This window comes from Carcharhinus amblyrhynchos, chromosome 18 (assembly GCF_965287045.1).
Source record: "Carcharhinus amblyrhynchos chromosome 18, sCarAmb.v2.hapA, whole genome shotgun sequence".
NCBI lineage: Eukaryota > Metazoa > Chordata > Chondrichthyes > Carcharhiniformes > Carcharhinidae > Carcharhinus > Carcharhinus amblyrhynchos.
This window is the reverse complement of record NC_137341.1, coordinates 25,449,001-25,468,705: the sequence shown is the minus strand read 5'-3', so window position 1 is coordinate 25,468,705 and position 19,705 is coordinate 25,449,001. Positions and strand designations below refer to the sequence as shown.

The window sequence follows — 19,705 nt, the reverse complement described above, 5'->3', positions numbered from 1 at the left end:
ACGTAGAGCACATGGGTAACTGTGGGAAGGACCTCGTTGAAGAACTCTTGCAGTATACATCTGTGTGTACCACCTGGACAGGCTTCCAGACATGGCGTATATTTCAAACAGATGATAGGAAGATACCCTCCTGACTCCCACACGATGGGTGGCCATTGTAGGGACCACTGTAGAGCTCATGCAGAGCTGTATTAATGCCTGCTGAGCTACATTGATTTCTGCCAGGTACTTGTGACTGTTACTGGGGCCTGGAGTTTGTTGTCCACGGTTAACCACGGGATCCTTTCCAGCAGATGAGTGGCAGGATAGTGGTTGCTACATTAGTGGGATTTGACCTCGACCGTTGGAACCTCTTGGCAGGGGCGCGGGGAGGCATCTTTCAGAAGGCAGGCAGAAGCTTGCCTTAGGCCCAGCCTGAGCGTTCTCCTGCCCCTATCCCATACTGTGGCAGCAGCTAACCCACCCTCTTGCAACCTGCAGGTGGGTGCTCAGTGGTACTCATCTCCTCATTCAACTCCCCAAATGTTGCGCCGGAACCGGACCAGTAATGTTTTGCACTGGTGTGACATCACCCCAGAGGGGCTGGTGTATTCTGGGAAGGAGGAACATCACATGGCGACCTGGCTGATGAGACTGAAATGAAGTCAATCTCATGCTAATCAGCCATGCACCCTTTCTGGGCACGAATCAGTTCGTACCATTAGAAAGGGGCCAGGAGAATTGAGAACTGTTTGGTGCCAGGTGCAAAAAGGATATTTAGGTTCACACGCTATTCCCCAGCATCGACGTGATCTATCATTGGCATGGCGAGGCTGTACTTGTATTCCTATAGAAAATACAGCCAGCAGGACCTTAAAATTATTTTCCAAGCTAAAGAAATCGGAATGCTGTACTGAAAAGCTACAAAGACACCCGCATTCTTTTTCTCTCTTGAAATTATTGTGCCAGGATTTGCAGAGTAAACATCCAGAGAAGAGAAATCTACTGCAAACAGATCTTTAGGAAATAAAATGTGAAAATCTGCTCCATCGAACTACATCCAGGATGACAATTGATCAAAAAGACCACAATGTGGAATCACCGCAACAAGACCGACCAAAGAACAATAAATTGGATCTTTTCTTTTCTTTATCATTTTCACAAACTGAAAATATCTTTAAGCCTAGCCTCTTATTCTACCAGCATATGTGTGAGTCCAGGGAATGTGAATGATGTATGAATGGTGGCTGCAATTTACCTAGTTCTATTTTAATTGGGGAAGTATTTTCAATAAATGTACCTTGCTGTTTAAATTCAGAACACCTTTATAATCTGAAAGCATACATAGTCAAACTTCTGCAGTATTAGCAAAGCATATCCTCCCTCAATTCACAAAAATACTCTGTCAAATCAAACTTGCTGTAGTAGAATTGGGGAGTCATTTTTTACCCCTCGCATGGTTGTAACATTGTTCATTGAGTAGGGAAGGAACTGATCATTGCCAATCCTGCACCTGATTATTGGACAAACTTTTTAATTCAGCAGGTCTGAGATCAGAGTTGGGAGGTGCACTGTTTCACACTGCCAGCCTCCACCCCAGTTTAATGCTATCATCCTGATCCGATTGGATGCCAGTTGCTTCCTGTCAGGCACATAATTTAGCACAATGAATATTAGCCACGGGACAATTGAGGTCACATTCATGGGTCAAGTGAGATTTTCAATTGACAACGTAGGCATCCCACATCGGCCTGCCATGGTGAACTCATGGTGGGAAGTTGTGGGGCATGGTGGTAGAGTTACATAGAAACAAGAAGCAGGAGTAGGCAATTCGGGCCCTTCGAGCCTGCTCCGCCATTCATTTTGATCATGGCTGATCATCAAATTCAATATCTTGATCCTTCCTTCCCCATATCCCTTGATCCCTTTAGCCCCAAGAGCTATATCTAATTTTTGCTAGAAATCAGACAACATTTTGGCCTCAGATACTCTGTGGTAGTGAATTCTACACGTTCACCACTCTGGGTGAAGAAATTTCTCCTCACCTCAGTTCTAAAAGGTTTACTCTTTATCCTCAAACTATAACCCCTAGTTCTGGACTCTGTCACCATTGGGAACATTCTTTCTGATTCTACCCCATCCAACCCTGTTTGAATTTTAAACATTTCTATGAGATCCCCTCTCACTCATCTAAACTTCAGTGAATATAATCCTAACTGACTTAATCTCTCCTCATATGACAGACCTGGCATCCCAGAAATCAATCTAATAAACCTTCACTGTACTCCCTCTATAGCTAGTATATCCTTCTTCAGATAAGGACACCAAAGCTGCACACAGTACTCAAGATGTGGCCTCACCAACACCATATACAATTGCAGCAAAGCATCTCTATACTCAAATCCTCTCTCTATGAAGGCCAACATCCAATTTGCCTTCTTTACTGCCTGCTGTACCTGCACACTTACTTTCAGCAACTGATGCACAAGGACACCAAGGTCTTGCTGAGCATCCACCTCTTTCGATTTACACCCATTTAAGTAATAATCTGTCTTTTAATTATTGCTACCAAAATGGATATCTCACATTTATCCACATCATACTGCACCTGCTGTGCACATGCCCATTCATTGAACTTATCCAAATCACGCTGAAGCATCTCTGTATCCTCCTCATAGCTTACCCTTCCACCCAACTTTGTATCATCAGCAAATTTGGAGAAAATACATTCAGTTCCCTCTTCTAAGTCATTAATATATAATGTGAACAGTTGGGGTCCTAGCATAGATCCCTGTGGAATCCCAATAGTCACTGATTGCCAATCAGAAAAAGATCCATTTATGCCATGGAGGTTTCCCCTTCATGACCACGGTCAGACAGCTGTGGCTGTTTTGAATCACAAACAAATTTACCTTTTCTTTAGAGGAGGGTCTCCTTGCCTCTCTCTTTCAATTGCAAACCTGCACCTCAGATGATAGAGTTGTTGGTATGTCAGTGTTGTAAGGCCTCTTATTGGCTCTCAAGCCTCAGGAACGTGACAACATGTCTGCACCCTGTCATTAATTAGCGAAGATGGTGGTGTTATGGTAATGCTACTGGGCCAGTAAACCAGAGACCAAGTTTTGGAATTTGTATTCAGTTAATAAATCTGGAATATAAAGCTAACCTCAATACTAGTGCCCATAATTGAATGGTGTAAAAACCCATCTGGTTCACTAACGTCCTTCATTATCATCTGATTCATAGTCATAGTCGTAGAGGTTTATAGCATGGAAACAGGCTCTTCAGCCCACCTTGTCCATTCCACTCAGTTTTTACCACTAACGTAGTTTCAATTGCCCACATTTGCTCTATACGATCTGTATCCATTTTGCCCATGTAACTGTCTAAATGATTTTTAAAAGACAAAATTTTACCTGCCTCTACTACTGCCTCTGGCAGCTCGTTCCAGATATTCACTCACCCTCTGAATGAAAAAATTGCTCCTCTGGACCCTTTTGTATCTCTGCCCTCTAGTTTTAGACTCCCCTGCCTTTGGGAAAAGATGTTGACTATCTACCTCATCTGTGCCCCTAATTATTTTATAGACCTCTATAAGATTACCACTAAGCCTTCTACATTCCTGGGAAAAATGTCCCAATCTACCCAGCCTCCCTTTATAACTCAAACCATCATGTCCCAGCATCCTAGTAAATCTTTTTTGCACTGTTTTTTCTAGTTTAATAGCCTTTTGATAATAGGGTGACCAGAACTGTATGCAGTATTCCAAGTGTGGCTTGTGCAACTTCAACAAGACGTCCCAACCCCTGTATTCAGTGTTCTGACCAATGAAACCAAGCATGCTAAATGCCTTTTTCACCACTCTATCCACCTGTGACTGAACTTTCAAGGAGTTATGTACTTGTACTCCTAGATCTCTTTGCTCTGTAACTCTCCTTAGTGCCCTGCCATTAACTGAGTAAGTCTTGCCCTGATTCGATATACCAAAATGCACCACCTTGCATTTGTCTAAACTAAACTCCATCTGCCATTCATCGGCCCACTGGCCCAATTTATCAAGATCCTGTTACAATCCTAGATAATCTTCTTCACTGTCCTCTATGCCACTAATCTTGGAGTCATCTGCAAACTTACTAACCACTTCTCCTAAATTCTTATCCAAATCATTCATATAAATAACAAATAACAGTGGATCTAACACCGACCCCTGAGGCACACTGCTGGTCATAGGTCTCCAGTTTGAAAAACAACCATCTACAACCACCCTCTGTCTTCTGTCACAAGCCAATTTTGTATCCAATTGGCTACCTCACCCTGGATCCTGTGAGATTTAACTTGATGCGACAATCTACCATGCAGAACCTTTTCAAAGGCCTTGCTAAAGTCTGTTTTTAGACAACATCAGCTGCACTGCCCTCATCTACCTTCTTGGTTACACCTTCAAAAAACTCATCAAATTTGAAAGACATGATTTTCCACTCACAAAGCCATGCGGACTGTCCTTAATCAATCCTTCCTCTCTAAATGCCTGTAAATCCTGTCTCTCAGAATACCTTCTAATAACTTACCCACTACAGATGTTAGGCTCATAGATCTATAATTCCCAGGCTTTTCCCTGCAGCCTTTCTTACACAAAGGCAGAAAATTTGCTACCTTTCAATCTTCAGGCATCTCACCTATGGCTGTTGATGATTCAGAATATCTCTGCTATGGGACTTGCAAATTTCCTCCCTTGCCTCCCACAGTGTCCTAGGATATATTTCAACAGGTCCCAGGGATTTATGTACTTTGATGTGCTTTAAGATTTCTAGTGCCTTCTTCTCTGTAATACGTACATTCCTCAAGATATCACTATTTAGTTCCCCAAGTTCCCTAACATCCTTTCTCAACAGTAAATACTGATGAGAAATATTAATTTAGAATCTTACCCATCTCTTGTGGATCCTCACATAGATGATCTTGTTGATCCTTCAGAGGCCCTACTCTATTCCTAGTTACTCTTTTGCCCTTTATGTAGTTGTAGAAGGTCTTGGGATTCTTCTTTGCCTTATCTTTCAAAACAATCTCATGTCCCCTTTTTGCCCTCCTGATTTCTCTTAACTCTACTCCGACAACCTCTATACTCTTCAAGGGATCCACTTGATTCCAGCTGCCTACTCATGTCATTTGGCTCCTTCTTCTTTTTAACCAGGGCCTCAACATCCTGAGTCTTCCAGGGTTCTCTACTTCTATCAACCTTGCCCTTCACTCCAAAAGGAATGTGCTTACCCTGAACCCTGGTTAATACATTTTGAAAACCTCCCACTTACCAGTCATCCCTTTGCCAGCCAACTTTTGAAAGTTCCTGTCTATTACCATCAAATTTGGCCTTGCCCCAATTTAGAATTTTAACTTCTGGGCCAGACTTATCATTCTCATAGCTATCTTAAAACTAATGGAATTATGGTCACTGGTCCCAAAGTTCATCACTTCATAAGATGTCAGAGCAGAATTAGGCCATTTGGTTCATCGAGAACACTCCGCCATTTGATCATGGCTGATATGCTCCTCATCCCCATTTTCCTTCTCCCTGTAACCCTTCAAAGTGATCCCTGACTAATACTTCTGCAACCTGCCCTTCTTATTTCCTAAGAGGAGGTCAAGCTTTGCCCCCTCTCTAGTCGGGCCATTTCTTCTCAATACACTCAACAAATTTCTCTCCATTCAAGCCCCTAATGCTATGGCTGATCCAGTCAACATTGGAAAGTTAAAGTCCCCTGCTATTACCACCCTATTTTTCTTGCAGGTATCTGTAATCTCCTTACATATTTGTTCCTCAATTTCCCGCTGATTATTTGGGGGCCTGTAATACAAACCTATCAAAATAAAGTACAGCACAGGAACAGGTACCTCAGCCCTCCAAACCTGCGCCAATCATAATACCTGCCTAACTAAAACCATATGCACTTAGCGTCTGTAACCTTCCATTCCCACCCTATTCATATAATCGTCCAGTTGCCTCTGAAATGCTACTATCATACCTGCTCCCACCACCTTCCCAGGCAGCATGTTCCAGACATTCACTACCCACTGTGTAAAAAATTTGCCTCACACATCTCTAAATTTTCCCCCACACACCTTAAACCTATGTCCCCTAGTACTTGATTCTTCTACCCTAGGAAAGAGCATCTGACTATCCATGCCACTCATAATCTTGTAAACATCTATCAGGTCACCTCTCAACCTCTGTTGTTCCAGTGAGAACAAACCAAGTTTATCCAACATCTCCTTATAGCTAATACCCTTCGGACCAAGCAACGTCCTTGTAAACCTCTTCTGTACCCTCTCAAAAACATCCACATCCTTCTGGTAGTGTGGTGACCAGAATTGTACACAATATTCTAAATGAGGCCTAATAAGGTTCTGTACATCTGTAACATGACCTTTTATACTCAATGCCCCGACTGATGAAGACAAGCTTACAACTACAATGCCAAGAGAAAAGGAAAAGAAAAACTACTTATCAGTCATCAGCCAATCACTTACCTGCTGGCTGTGACTGCACAGTTCAATTTCTTTCCACCTCTCATTGGTCCTCGAGTCTCCCTTGCAGGTCTGCCTCTCCGCTGCTCACAATGATGAGCACCTCTTTCCCCTCAGCTCCAAATTCCTGATACCCCCTCGCTCTGGCTGAAATCTCACTCCTGCTGACTGGTCGTGCGCTTGCTAAACCCACTGCCTTATATAGAGCTGAGGTGAGCTGGGATGACTCACACACCCAGTGTAAAATTCCTAGGTGTTCACATCTATTGAGGCCCTAGTCAGTCTTCAATTGATTGACAGATAACTGCCACTTAGCTAACTGGACAGAGCAGATAGACATCAAAGTGGAAGAGGAAAGAGGAGGAAATTGGGAAAAAAACAGGTAAACTGGCTAAGAACCAATTCTGATGAAGACAAATCTCCAAATACCTACATGGCTTTTGAGCTTTCACAGTGAAACACAGCAGTGGAAGAAGGATTAGCCTTATTCTGATGATTGCCATGGCAAAAGCAAATCTGCAAAACAAAATGCAAAACAGAACAAAATGAAGAGATCTTTATAAATGAAAGAGCCTACAGTGCAAAACTAAATTAAAACAGCAGTTGGCAACCTTACCCAAATATGGCACAGGTCCTGAGGTTGAGAATGCTGAATCTGCCCTTGGAGTGTTTGATGGGACAGTGTAAAGGGAGCTTTACTCCATATCTAACCAGCGCTGTGCCTGCCCAGGGATTGCTTGATGGAACAGCGTTTACTGAATTTTGCTCTTTTTCTAATCTGTGCTGTACCTGCCGTAGGAATGTTTGATGGGACAGTGTAGAGGGAGTTTTTACCCTGTTTCTAATCTATGCTGTATCAGTCCTGGGATTGTTTAATGGCTTTGTGCAGACTTAAGGAAGCTGTACTCTGCACTTACCCTGTTTCAACCAGATCTCAAGTGCTCAGTGTTGACAAGAGACTTGAAAATAGTCACCCTTATTTGCAAAAATTCACCCACACCTTAAACAGTTATACAGAGCCTGATCTTATCTAGGAAGTGCCTGCACTTTGAAACCAAAGTGATGTGATCGACAAGAATGCATGGAATGACTAAATCTGATTAATCATTATCAGCTATGAGTGTCAGAACTGAGATGTTGTTGCTGCTTATTGCAACATGCAGTTCAATCATTAATCAGTAGAGATCGAACTCCGCTTGTCAAACATCCTGTCAAGGATTGGTTGAGAGTTCCAGCTTCTCAAGGCATCACATAGAATAAATAAATTAAGCCACTTTTGTAATTCTATTGGAATGTGGATCTAATTTAAAGCTGCAGCTTTCATAGCAATTTCTAACAGTGGGTGGTTGAGAATAACAGATGCAAGCGTATTTGCAGTGGCGTATCTGTCACCTCCTTCAGCAGTGCTGAGAGGAGCTATTCTATCTGATTCAGGCACTGCACCTTTGCTGTTGTGGGTATCTTGGTGGCCAATTGCATTGATACACTCTCTGAGAGTTGAGTTCCTGTGAGGAGATATTAATCTAAATACCTCTCTATCCTCCCCCCCACTTCCACCAACACCCTCCCAGAGTTACTTTATTTTGGTTGAACCTTTGTATATGGACTTCGCCTTATTTTGTAAATAAGGTTGAATTATAATTATGATAAAGTAAAGTAAATAAAGTTTATTTATTAGTCACAAGTAAAATTTACATTAACATTGCAATGAAGTTACTGTGAAATTCCCCTAGTTGCCTCACTCTGGTGTCTGTTTGGGTCAATGCACTAACCAACATGTCTTTCAAACAGTGGGAGGAAACCAGAGCACCTGGAGAAAACCTGCACAGACAAGGGAGAACGTGCAGACTCTGCACAGACAGTAACTAAAGCCAGGAATCGAACTTGGGTCCCTGGTGCTGTAAGGCAGCAGTGCTAACCATTGTGCCACCATGCCACCTGCTAAATGCACCATTAAATAGAATAAAATGCTCCATATTTAGTAATGGATATTTACTCCCCTCTGGTAATGTATGACCCATATGTATCTCAGTGTCTGCTTCTGTGCATATGTAATGACCTCAGCCACTAATTGGGAGTAATTGTATTGTTCCTGCTGTTGTGTTCAAGTAAAACAAAATATTCTGTTGACAGGTAGCAGATGAAACCACTCTGTTCAAATATAAGCACACTGAATGGTCATTTGCAGCCTATATTTGCACGGGCATGCACCATTTTGAATTCTGGCAATACCTGACTACCAAAATGTAATTGAACGAATTTCCTTGGTTCTGGGATATGTACAAATCGAAGAAATCTGAGGCTACATTTTGACTATTCCATAATAAAACACAGGTTAGTTGGAAGAAATCTGAGATACAAGGCCAATTCACCAGTGGGTGTGGCAAAGACTAACCGTATGAGAAGTAAGGGGCGATATTTGTCTTATGCTCAGGGTTAATACAGGAGTGGTGTTTTTGTTGTTTTTAATGTTCTGAGATTGGCATTGGTTTTCTTACAGATCACTCAGGCAGTCCAAATTGTTGTGACAGCACATCTGAATCCATGGATAGTGATAGTACACATATGGTTGACCATGCTCCTCCCTCCTGCTGTTGGTGGACATTGGAAGGATTTACAGGTTAACAATAGGCCTGTTTGGCTATGTTATGAACACATCTTCCTTGGTCATCAAGTTTTGAGTGGCACCGAGCCTGCAGTTTCTGATTCAAAAACAGAAACTTACTACTGTGTCATTAGACTTCCCACATATTTGTACTTACTATAAATTAACTGCCCATGTGCATTGCTATCCATTTATCTGTTTAATATTCATTGACTATGTAGGTTAGCAGAATGGGCAGTCAAGTAGCATAGGAACATAGGAGCTGGAGTAGGCCATCCGACCTTTTTGAGCTTGCTCTATGCATTGTCCATGGTCATCAAGTCCTGAAGTAAGACTTGAATCCAGAGATAGGACCTCTGCACCACAAAACCTCCTTCACAAGGGGATTCTCGGCAGAGTAAATGAGTGAGGGAAAACTTGGCAGATGAAATATAATGTGGGAAAACCTGAACTTGTTTACTTTGGCAGAAAAGGAATATATTACTTAAATGGAGAGAGATTACAGAACTCAGTGGCACAGCAAGATCTGGTTGTCCTGATCCATGAATCACACAAAGTTAGTATTTAGTCATCACAAATGATTAGGAAATTTGGTGTTTATTGCAAGTGGAATGGAGTATAAAAGTAAGAGTGCTTTACTGCAGTTGTATGGGGATTGGTAAGATCACATATGGACTACTGTGTATAGTTTCGGTCACCTTATTTGGAATAAGATTTTCCAGTCCCATCCACCAGTGGGACCATCTAGTCCCATCAAAGTCAATGGACTTTTGGCTGGCTCACTGCATCTTCCGCAGAGGAACTCGCCATGTCAGAGCTGGAAAATACCAGTCATAATTGGTTTGTTGTTCATTGGCTCATTCCTTAGATGAAGGGCTTAGGATATGAAGAAAGATTGAACAGGTTGGGCCTAATGTGAGGTGATATATTGAAACATATAAGATCCTGAGGGGATTTGATAGAGTAGATATAAAAGGATATTTCCACTAGCTGGAGAGACTAGGACTAGGGGACACAGTTTAAGAATGAGTTGTCTTCCTTCTAAGACTGAGATGAGGAAAATTATTTGCTCTCAGAGAGTCACTGATATGTGGAAATCTCTTCTCCAATCAGCAGCGAAGCCTGGGTCATTGAATTTATTCAAGGTTGAGTTAGATAGAGTTTTGCTAGACAGGGCAATCAAGAGTCAACTGTTTTCCTTTGGAAAAGGGAGAGACAGGAAAGTGTAATTGAAACCGCAACCAGATCAGTCATGGTGTTATTGAATGGCATTTGTAACGTGGCCTAATCAGCCTGTAAATCCTTGCAATGACAAGTAGTACGAGCAGAAGAGTTTTCTGGTCAGCCATGCTGCAGAAGGCAATGGCAGACCACTGAAGTACTTTGCGAAGCATATATCATGAGTAAAGCCAATGCCCTCTTTGGTATCTGAAAGCGGAAGATATCTCTTTGCAGATTGTCTATCTCCTCTTGACAATTTACTTTTCTGCCTATCTTGGTGCCATTATCAAATTTAGCTATCATGTATTCCAAATCATTGAGGTATATTGTAACTAATTGAGGCCACAACACTGATCCCTGTGGCACTCCACTTGTTACAGCTTGCCAACCCAAAAGAGACCTATGTATCCTTGCTCTCTGCTTTCTGTTAACTACCCAACACTTTATCCATACTAATATGTTACCCCCTACACCATGTCCTCTTATCTTATGTAGTAAACTTTGATGTGGCACTGTTATGTATTTAAAATAGTTGCATCATTGCTAGCAGAACATAACGTGACATGTTAGCAGAGTGGTTTGTGAGCTTTTATAGCATTTCTATTTTGGACCTTAGACAAGCAACATCACCTCTTTAAACCTGCATCATGTTTGACTTTAACCCATGAGTGTAGCATTACTTTTCTTTTTGGTTCAAATTTCTAGTCAATACATAACAAAGAGAAAACTGGTGACGAGAGTGGAAATATTTGAGAAAAATATCTAGCACCTTGGATGAAAAAGGTTATCAAAGGCAAGGAGGAGAAACTACTGAGGCAAAAAGAAAAAAGGTTGAGAAAAAAGTGTGTCAGCAAGAATGAAAAAAAAACCTTATTTACTATTTAAATAAAGTAGATAGACTTCCAGGCAAAAGAAAAATTTTGCACAGTTGGATAGGGAGATTTCTTGGATTGTAAAAAGGTAGTTTGGAAAAAAAAGTATAGAACCTGGGAGCCAGTAACCAAAAAGGACAGGCCAAAGGGATGCATTTGATGAAGATTGCGAGACTTGGAACTCAAATGAAGAAAGATTCCAATATTATTTACAAGCAAGTCAAATACCAGATGACCTAAAGGTAGAACATAAAACTTTATGACAAAGTCTTGTCCATCCAGCAAAGACAGGAGTTAAATCTACAATGAATTGATAAAAATCTTCGAAGAGTTTTTCTCGCTGAAGCTCCTCATCATTGCAGAAAGATATAGGCTGCACTGCCAAAGGCAGGAGGAAGGCGAAAGTATTTCACAGTTCATGGCAACCTTACAGAGGCTAGCTAACAACTACAAATTTAGTTCAATATCTGATGATACTCTTCACGATAGGTTGGTATGTGAACTCCAGATAAGGCCGCTCACTGAAAATACATTGAGCGGAATCTTACCGGTTTCTTGTACTGGTCGATTGACATGGCAAGCTGGTAAGATTGGGTGAGAGGTGAAAAACCCTTCTCGCAATTTTGCTGGCCCTGGGTGATGCAGCCAGGGCGGCGATCGAGCGAGGGGGTGGGGTGAAGGATTGGCGTCAGACAGAATGCTACGAGTTTGGGGTGCCTTGCAGTTGCACCCCTAGAGCTCAGCAGCTGGCCTTACAGGTGAGCGGACACTCCACCCACTCCCCCTCCTGACGAGATTCATATTATTGACTCTGTATTGCTCAGAGTTCTGTAAATTACCATAACCTGCCTCATTGAAAAAAAAAAGTGGAAAAACCTTCCATTTCTCACCCATTTTACACTGAGAATTTTTTTGAGAAAATTCTAGCCATTGACCCTTAAATCAGGAATAGACCTGCAGTGCCAATGGAGCTAGCTGCAAAAGAGGGATAAAGATCCACGAAATGGAGACTGCTAGAAATAAATCTGCAAAACTACAAGCATGTCACCTGGGGAAAAGCTGGAGTCGGGAAAACAACGCAGGAATTGTGGCAAAAAGTCCATTTTGCCAAAGCATGCTGGACACAGCAAACTTTTGCTACACCATAGATGTGTAAAGAACACATCCAAGCCTGCAAGAAGAATCTATAAGATGACAGGCAAAGGTAAAGACACCTTAGAAGATAATGTGCCAAGCTACGTTAAGGGGCTGAAGCTAGGCATCTTGTTGGTACAGGGCGATTCACAATGTTTTTGGATAATGGTAAACTAGCCAAAATGGAGGTTGATACTGAAGCTGCAGGACCATTGATGTCTGAGACAATCTATAATCAGTCAGAAGCCATTGAAACCGTCAAATGTTATTCTATGGATGTACACAGAAGAGGTCGTACAACTAAAAGAATACATAACGGTAAAAGTAAAAGTGAATGGACAAACAGTGGAGTTGCATGGGAACTTTCCTGCTTGATTGGGTTGGGAAAAATTAAACTCAACTGAGGAACTGTAAATCACTGGTCAAGTCTGACCCACAGCAACTTGTGGAAAAATACGAAAGTGTCTTTGAAAATTCACTGGGCTTAATGACAGGAGTTGAAACCATACTCAAATTTAAGCCCAACAGTATGCCAAAAAGCCAGAACAGTACCACATGCCATCAGATCAAAAGTTGAAGAACTGGAAAGACTAGTCCAAACTGGAATCATTGAACCAATTATACAAATTTTAGCGGTCCATGGATCAAACTCTGTGGAAAATATAAAAGAGCAAAGGAAGAGGTTAAATGGCACCTGTATCAGATAAGCTTCTCTTCTGTACAGATTCTCCTGACTGTAACAATTTTGGTCTGATAGTCATGATGGTTTTACTTAGCCTCGTGACATGACCAGTGTTCCTGCAAACCTGTATATGTACAAGTCTGAGCTACAGCCTGGAAGATAGTGTGCTGGACTTGTTCTTAACAAATACTGTACCTGCATGGTCATGCAAATAAATTTGAAATTACTAGAATTTTAGTCATTCTACTACCTTGGTTATATGACACACCAGAACACTGGTCCTAGCACAGTTCAGCTGAAGCTTCCACACCAATCATCGAGCCATGCATTTTCTCTCTAATCTTATTTACACCAATTTGCTTGTGAATCAGGTAATAATTCAGAGATTATTGCCTGTGAGGTTCTGATTTTTAATTTAGCCCCTAGCTGCTCATAATCCTTAAACATATGTGGGATGATTTTCTGGCCTCTCTGTAATGTGTTTTTCGTGGTGGGTAATGGTCATTACCTACCACAAGAAACATGCTGGTATTCCCCATCAATTGCATCCCAGGCTGCCGGGACATCCGTGGCAGGGGGGCACCATTGGCGGTGGACCAAAGGATTCCACTGGCATGAACAGTTGGGAAGTTCTGTCCATGGAATGTAATGCAGAGAAGTGACGTGATAATTTTGGCAAATGGATTAGGTACAGAGAATATATACTTAATGGCACAGCTCTTAAGTGTCAAGGAACTTGGAGGCTGATGTGCATGGACCTCCGAAGATGGCAGGGCAAATTGAGAACTCTTAGCAAAACATGTGAGAAGTCAGACTTCATAAATAAGAAGTATTGAGTACAAATGCAGGGATGGTACGCTGAATCTATTAAGCCCTAGTTAGGTCACAGCATATTGCATCCAGTTCTGGTTGCTGCACTTCAGGAATGATGTATATTTATTACCCAACCTAAGTTGCCCTGAGAAAGAGGTGCTGGGCCTTCTTGGTACATTCCAATCAGTCAGTGTTTAGTAACAAGAGATCTGATGAAGAGTCCAGCCCCAAAACATTAAGTTTTTATTTCTGTTTCCAGATACTGAGTTGCCACTTATGTGCTCTCAATATGTTTTGTTCTTATTTCTGACCCCTGGGGCAAAGGCAAACATTATTTTGCAGGGGCTTCAGATTCGCTTTTAGGAATGGCTAGAGGAGAACATATAAAGCTGCAAGAGTTGATGGAGTCCAGTAACATAATTCATGATGCAGTAGTGTAGTGATTGTGGTATGGGACTGGAAACTCAAAAGGCCAGAATTAATAATCCAGACAATGTGAGACATGGCAGTTTGATAATTAGAATTTTAAAACAAAACGTACGAATACAAACCTTTATCAGTGTAAGGGACCATGAAGTTGGAGGATTATAGTAAAAACTTAACTGGCTCACTAATGGTGTTTAGGGAAACAAACCTTATGTCCTCACTTGGCTGTGTCTACATGTGACTCCAGTCTAATTCTTTACTATACTGAAGTGGAAAAAAAAGGTGCTAGAGTGTGGGGACTTCTTGCGAGCTGTCCCCAGCATACCCTCTAATTATATCTTTCATTCTCGTCCTATGCTCTTAAAACTGTACTTGAACACTTTTAAACTTTCTAATAATGCTCTTTTTGAATCTCTTAGCTGCAAAACAATATTCTGCACCTTCTCCTTTCCTTCTCCCTTATGTACTCCATGAATGGTATGTTTTGTCTGTATAGCTCGCAAGAAACACTTTTCACAGTATCCCAATATATGTGACAATAATAAATCAATTCAAAAAGTGGATGAACAAGCCACTCAGTTGGGGGCAACTAGGGATGTACAATAAATATCAGCCTTTTCGTCGACACACACACTCCAGAGATAAAAACAGGAGTGAGATTCCTATTTGTTATCCCAGTCACCTTATGTGGGAGTGTGCTGGTTTATTTAATGCCAGCTAAAGTCTCAGTGTGAATAGTGGAGATCTGTACCAACCAGGATTGGCTGACTTTCTCCCAAACATGTCCAACATAAGTCCCCTGAAGGTAATGGAGAATCACCCAGACCCCAGTGACTAAATTGAGAGTATTTTACCAAGAGCATGTGTGTGCGGTCTTAATACACTTCAAAGAAACGTACTCAACTGAAGAAAAATCCCCAACAGTTTGAAACAGTAAATGTCACATATTAGCAATGAGCATCAGAGGAGAGCTGTGGAAAATATAAAAGAGCAAAGGAAGAGGTTAAATGCCACTATGTAAGATAAGCCTCTCTTCTGCACAGATTCTCCTGACTGTAACAATTTTGGTCTGATAGTCATGATGGTGTTACTTAGCCTCGTGACGTGACCAGTGTTCCTGCAAACCTGTATATGTACAATTCTGAGCTACAGCCTGGAAGATACTGTGCTGGACTTGTTCTTAACAAATACTGCACCTGCATGGTCACGCAAATAAATTTGAAATTACTGTGCTGAAAAACTGGCCGCACACATCAGCATTTTACAAGGAATATTGCTCCTAACCAGGAGTTTCTGATTTGTTTTTTTGACTCTCTGACATGTTTGCGGACTGTGATTCATAACCAGTTTTGTGGTACTATATTGTATAGACCCTTTTGGCTAAGGGTTTTCTCTGTCTCAAACTCTACCAGGTTAGTTTCTCCTTCAGTCAAGGTCAGTGTAGCTTCACTAATTTTCATTCCCAAGAAGGTTAATTATTCATTCTTTATTCTACACTGTGCACAAATACACAGCTGTGACTATAACACTAGATTCTGCACCTCTCCTTTCCTTATCTATGAACGGTATGCTTTGCCTGTATAACATGCAAGAAACAATACTTTTCACTGTATACTAATACATGTGACAATAGTAAATCAAATCAAAAAAATTTTTTAAATACATAGCATTTTACCCAATTCTCTATTGCCTGCATACTTGCAGCTTCTCTGATTTCTGCCTTAAGTCCTGAAATGGGCAGCATATTCTTAAAGTGAGATTGAATTTCTCCTAAATTACTTTCTGGAGCAGACCCTTGCACAGAAAGTGCTGACAAATAATTACAAAGAAAAATATTGCTACAACATATCTGGGGAGGATTATCAAACAAAGAATTATTGTATTTACTTGGGACTATCCAAACCTGTTAAAAGGTAGCTTAGAAATACAATATGCAAAAGACCCTTCAAATGGGGGGGAGAATTATTCTTGTGCTGTCTTAATCCATATTCCAGTTAGTTAAGAGACTTCAATCTCATAGAAAGAGGAAAAGGCCATTTAGCTCTTTGAGCCTGTTCTGCCATTCTAATAGGGTCATGATTTGATCTGTACCTCAACTCAATTTACCTTTGCTCCATATCCCTTGATAGACTTGGCTGACAAAAATCTATCAATCTCTGCCCCAAAAATTTCAATTCACAACCCCCTCACCCTGCATCACAGGAGAGACAGTAGTGTCTGTCCCCATACACCTACCCTGCACGATTGTAAGCATATTTACAAGCTTTTTGAAGCCTAATACTTCCATTGTGCATGAACTCACCCTAAAAACGTACCGACTGAGGCTGTTCACGTAGATGCTTTTGATCAGGGGTAGGTGTGCTCAGGATAACTCAATTAAAACCCTGCTCATAAAGAGTGGACACCTGGAGGGGAAGCTCCTCGAACAAGCTCTTGTTGATGTTACACTCACTAAGAGAAGTGACTAACTATGGGGAAAATCACAAAGGAGAGGTAACTCCCTGGGTCCTCATCCAAAAGACATTGCGGTGCCAAAAATCAGAAGCTGTTTGGAATTAATTGGCTGAAATAAGGATGCTGTGTATTTAAACTCACACGGTCACATCTGTTCAGACAAAAAGACCGTTCAACCCATTTCACCCAATCTCTCTAGAGCTTCCCACCTTACCCTCACCCCATCACCAATAGTAGCTGGCTTTTTAACATGTCTCTTGTCCTGGCCTCATTCACATTCTGAAACCATTTCAGCTGTTGGTCACAATCCATGTACAGGAATCATTCCCAACTATCCCAATTTCAATCCATGTACAGGAATCATTCCCAACTATCCCAATTTCAATCCATGTACAGGAATCATTCCCAACTATCCCAATTTCAATCCATGTACAGGAATCATTCCCAACTATCCCAATTTCAATCCATGTACAGGAATCATTCCCAACTATCCCTTGCAACCTGCGCTAGTTCCTTGCCTGAGAGGTACACACTCCAATTATCTCATGTGTCTTTTTAAAGTGATGCCCCACTTTAATGAGACTGTTCATTAAATGAGATCCTACTTTAACTGTACACCTCATTAATCAGCCCCCTTGTTAATCAGACCACATTTTAACCATTTTAAACAGACCACTCTTAAATCAGACTCTCATTTATAGGCTGAAGTAACTCAGATTACTTCATTATAAGGGTGCAGCCTTATTTCTCTCTGGACAATGTTTGTAGTCTGGCAGTGCACATATCACCCCAGGTGTGACCTATACAGGTATATTGCATCAATCATAGAAAGGTTTGAAAGCAGCACAGGAATGCAACACATGAAAGGAGTAATGAGTAGCTCTGCACAGGAGACACACAATCCTCCCCCTCCCCTTACAGCCCATGATCCCTTTGCCACCATTGCAAGTTTCTGCCATTGGTCTTCATATAGTTGAACAGAATGTACACAGAGGCAAAGACCACCCCCCCCCCCCCCCCCCCCCCCGCCCCATCCACCTCCCATTGAGCAGCCACTCCACCACCCCTCACTCACAGTGCGGACTCCCCTCAAACTCCATAACTCCCTTGTCCACAATGCAGATATCCCTCACACCCTATCACCACCTCCCCACAACATCCTTCACACCGTAACAGTCCCCTCACCAAGGACAGACGTCCTCCACGACGTATCCACACCCCCCCCAACCAAGAGCAGACATTCCTCACTCCCTATCAACCCTACCCTACTCACCTCTAAGGGCAGACATCCCTCACACCCTATCAGCCCCTCACCAAGGCCAGACATCCTTCATACCTATCACCCATCCCCCCTCCCCTCCACCAAGGGCAGACATCTCTCACACCCTATCACCCCCTCGCCAAGACTAAACATCTCTCACACACTACCACCCCCTCACCAAGGGCAAACATCTCTCACACCCTATCACCTCCTCACCAAGACTAGACATCCCTCAAACACTACCATCCCCTCACCAAGAGCAGACATCTCTCACACACTATCACCTCTTCACCAAGACTAGACATCTCTCAAACACTACCACCCCCTCACCAAGGGCAGACATCTCTCACACTCTATCACCTTCTCACCAAGAGCAGACACTCTCATACCTTATCACCCCCACACCAAGGGCAGACACCCCAAACACCTTATCACCCATTCCCCTCCCCTCCACAAAGAGCAGACATCTATCACCCCCTCACCAAGGCCAGACATCTCAACATTCCATCCCTCTGCCTCACTGAGCAGCTCCTTTTCACACCTCTCATTGAGCAGATATCCTTTGCATCCCACATTGGAATTTCCATTAGGGGTGCTGCTGAGGAAACCTAAGTATAGACCAGGTGGCTCACATTGTATGGGGAGAAATATCGAAGTCAAAACAAGTAACAAATTATGTGACTTATCTTTGGCTATTCCTTCTGTCCAGAAAGCTGGAAACAGGGGAGCAGGTTGTGGTCTTTCAGCAGTAAGATTGGGGGAGGGTAGAAACAAAAAAAGGAGTGGGCAGACATATTCCCTTTTCAATTCAATTGTCATGAGTTACGTTTTTTGCTGTTGGCAAATCTACTCATCAATATCTTGAGAATAGCCCAGAATACAAAGAAACTTCAGAGACTGACAATGACTGAGAAACTAAGAATAATCGCAAAGAGTGAAAATGCTCAACCCTCTGTTCATCATGTTCTCCAAGGTGTCAATCAACATACCTGCAGTAGCTGGCTCCGGATGAAGAGCCTTTTCAACTGGCCCACGGATTTGGCAAATTCAGATGTGGTGCTGTGGGATGCTTTCCATTGTAGCAGTGAATAATTTCCACACACACACACAAAATACAAACTTCTAAAGTTTTTTTAAAGCTATTTGTCACAGAGTCATTTATATCTCACCCCCACATAACTGCACATCTGATAAGGATTTGAGAGACCAATAAGCATTAGGGGTGTGGCCAGCTGCTCCAGATGTGACTGGCGATGTACTGTAGTGATGTACTCTCCTTATCTCTCTTTCTCTCAGTTCTGTTTTATCTTTTTAATTTTCTTTTTCTCTGTCCCAATTCTATCTCTTTTTTCTCCTCATTGTTTTTTTTATTTTGTTTTCCTCCTTTTTGCAGGATGATTCTCCCTCTCATCTTGCCTATGTTTGTAGAAAGAGCCACGGATTGCTGAAAAAAGGACTAAATGGTATTTACACATTTTCCTGGGGTTTCTGATGCTCCTTTTGCCATAGAATACAAGCTAATGGGACAATTTGTGTGGTGAGTGCAACCAATACCATTTTCCAGCACAGCAGGTTTTTGTCTCATTGTCCTGTGCCCTCTGTCAAAGCTCTCTCATCAGTCCCATTCCTCAACCCTTTCCCCATTTGACCTATTGCCATCCATGCTATCTCTTTGAAACAGCTCTCCTTATTCTCAATGCTCTTTCTCTGTCTCCTCTTATTTAAAAGGAAGATGG

General features: G+C 41.9%; 1 protein-coding gene across 3 annotated transcripts in view; it reads right to left on the bottom strand.

Annotated features, from left to right (window-relative positions):
* Positions 1–19,026, bottom strand: part of LOC145354933 (interleukin-9 receptor-like) — a 42,834-nt gene extending 23,808 nt beyond the window's left edge. The window contains exons 1-2 of one of the 3 annotated variants that reach the window (XM_080206598.1): positions 18,959–19,026; positions 6,935–7,017 (exon numbers count right to left, since the gene is read on the bottom strand). In XM_080206598.1, coding sequence (XP_080062724.1) covers positions 6,935–7,004 — 70 coding nt within the window. In that variant the 5' untranslated portion in view covers positions 7,005–7,017; positions 18,959–19,026. Of the gene's footprint in view, positions 1–6,934; positions 7,018–7,117; positions 7,537–18,958 lie in introns of those variants that run through there. The other 2 variants (XM_080206595.1, XM_080206597.1) reach the window with 2 other exon arrangements.
* Positions 19,027–19,705: the final 679 nt, after the last annotated feature.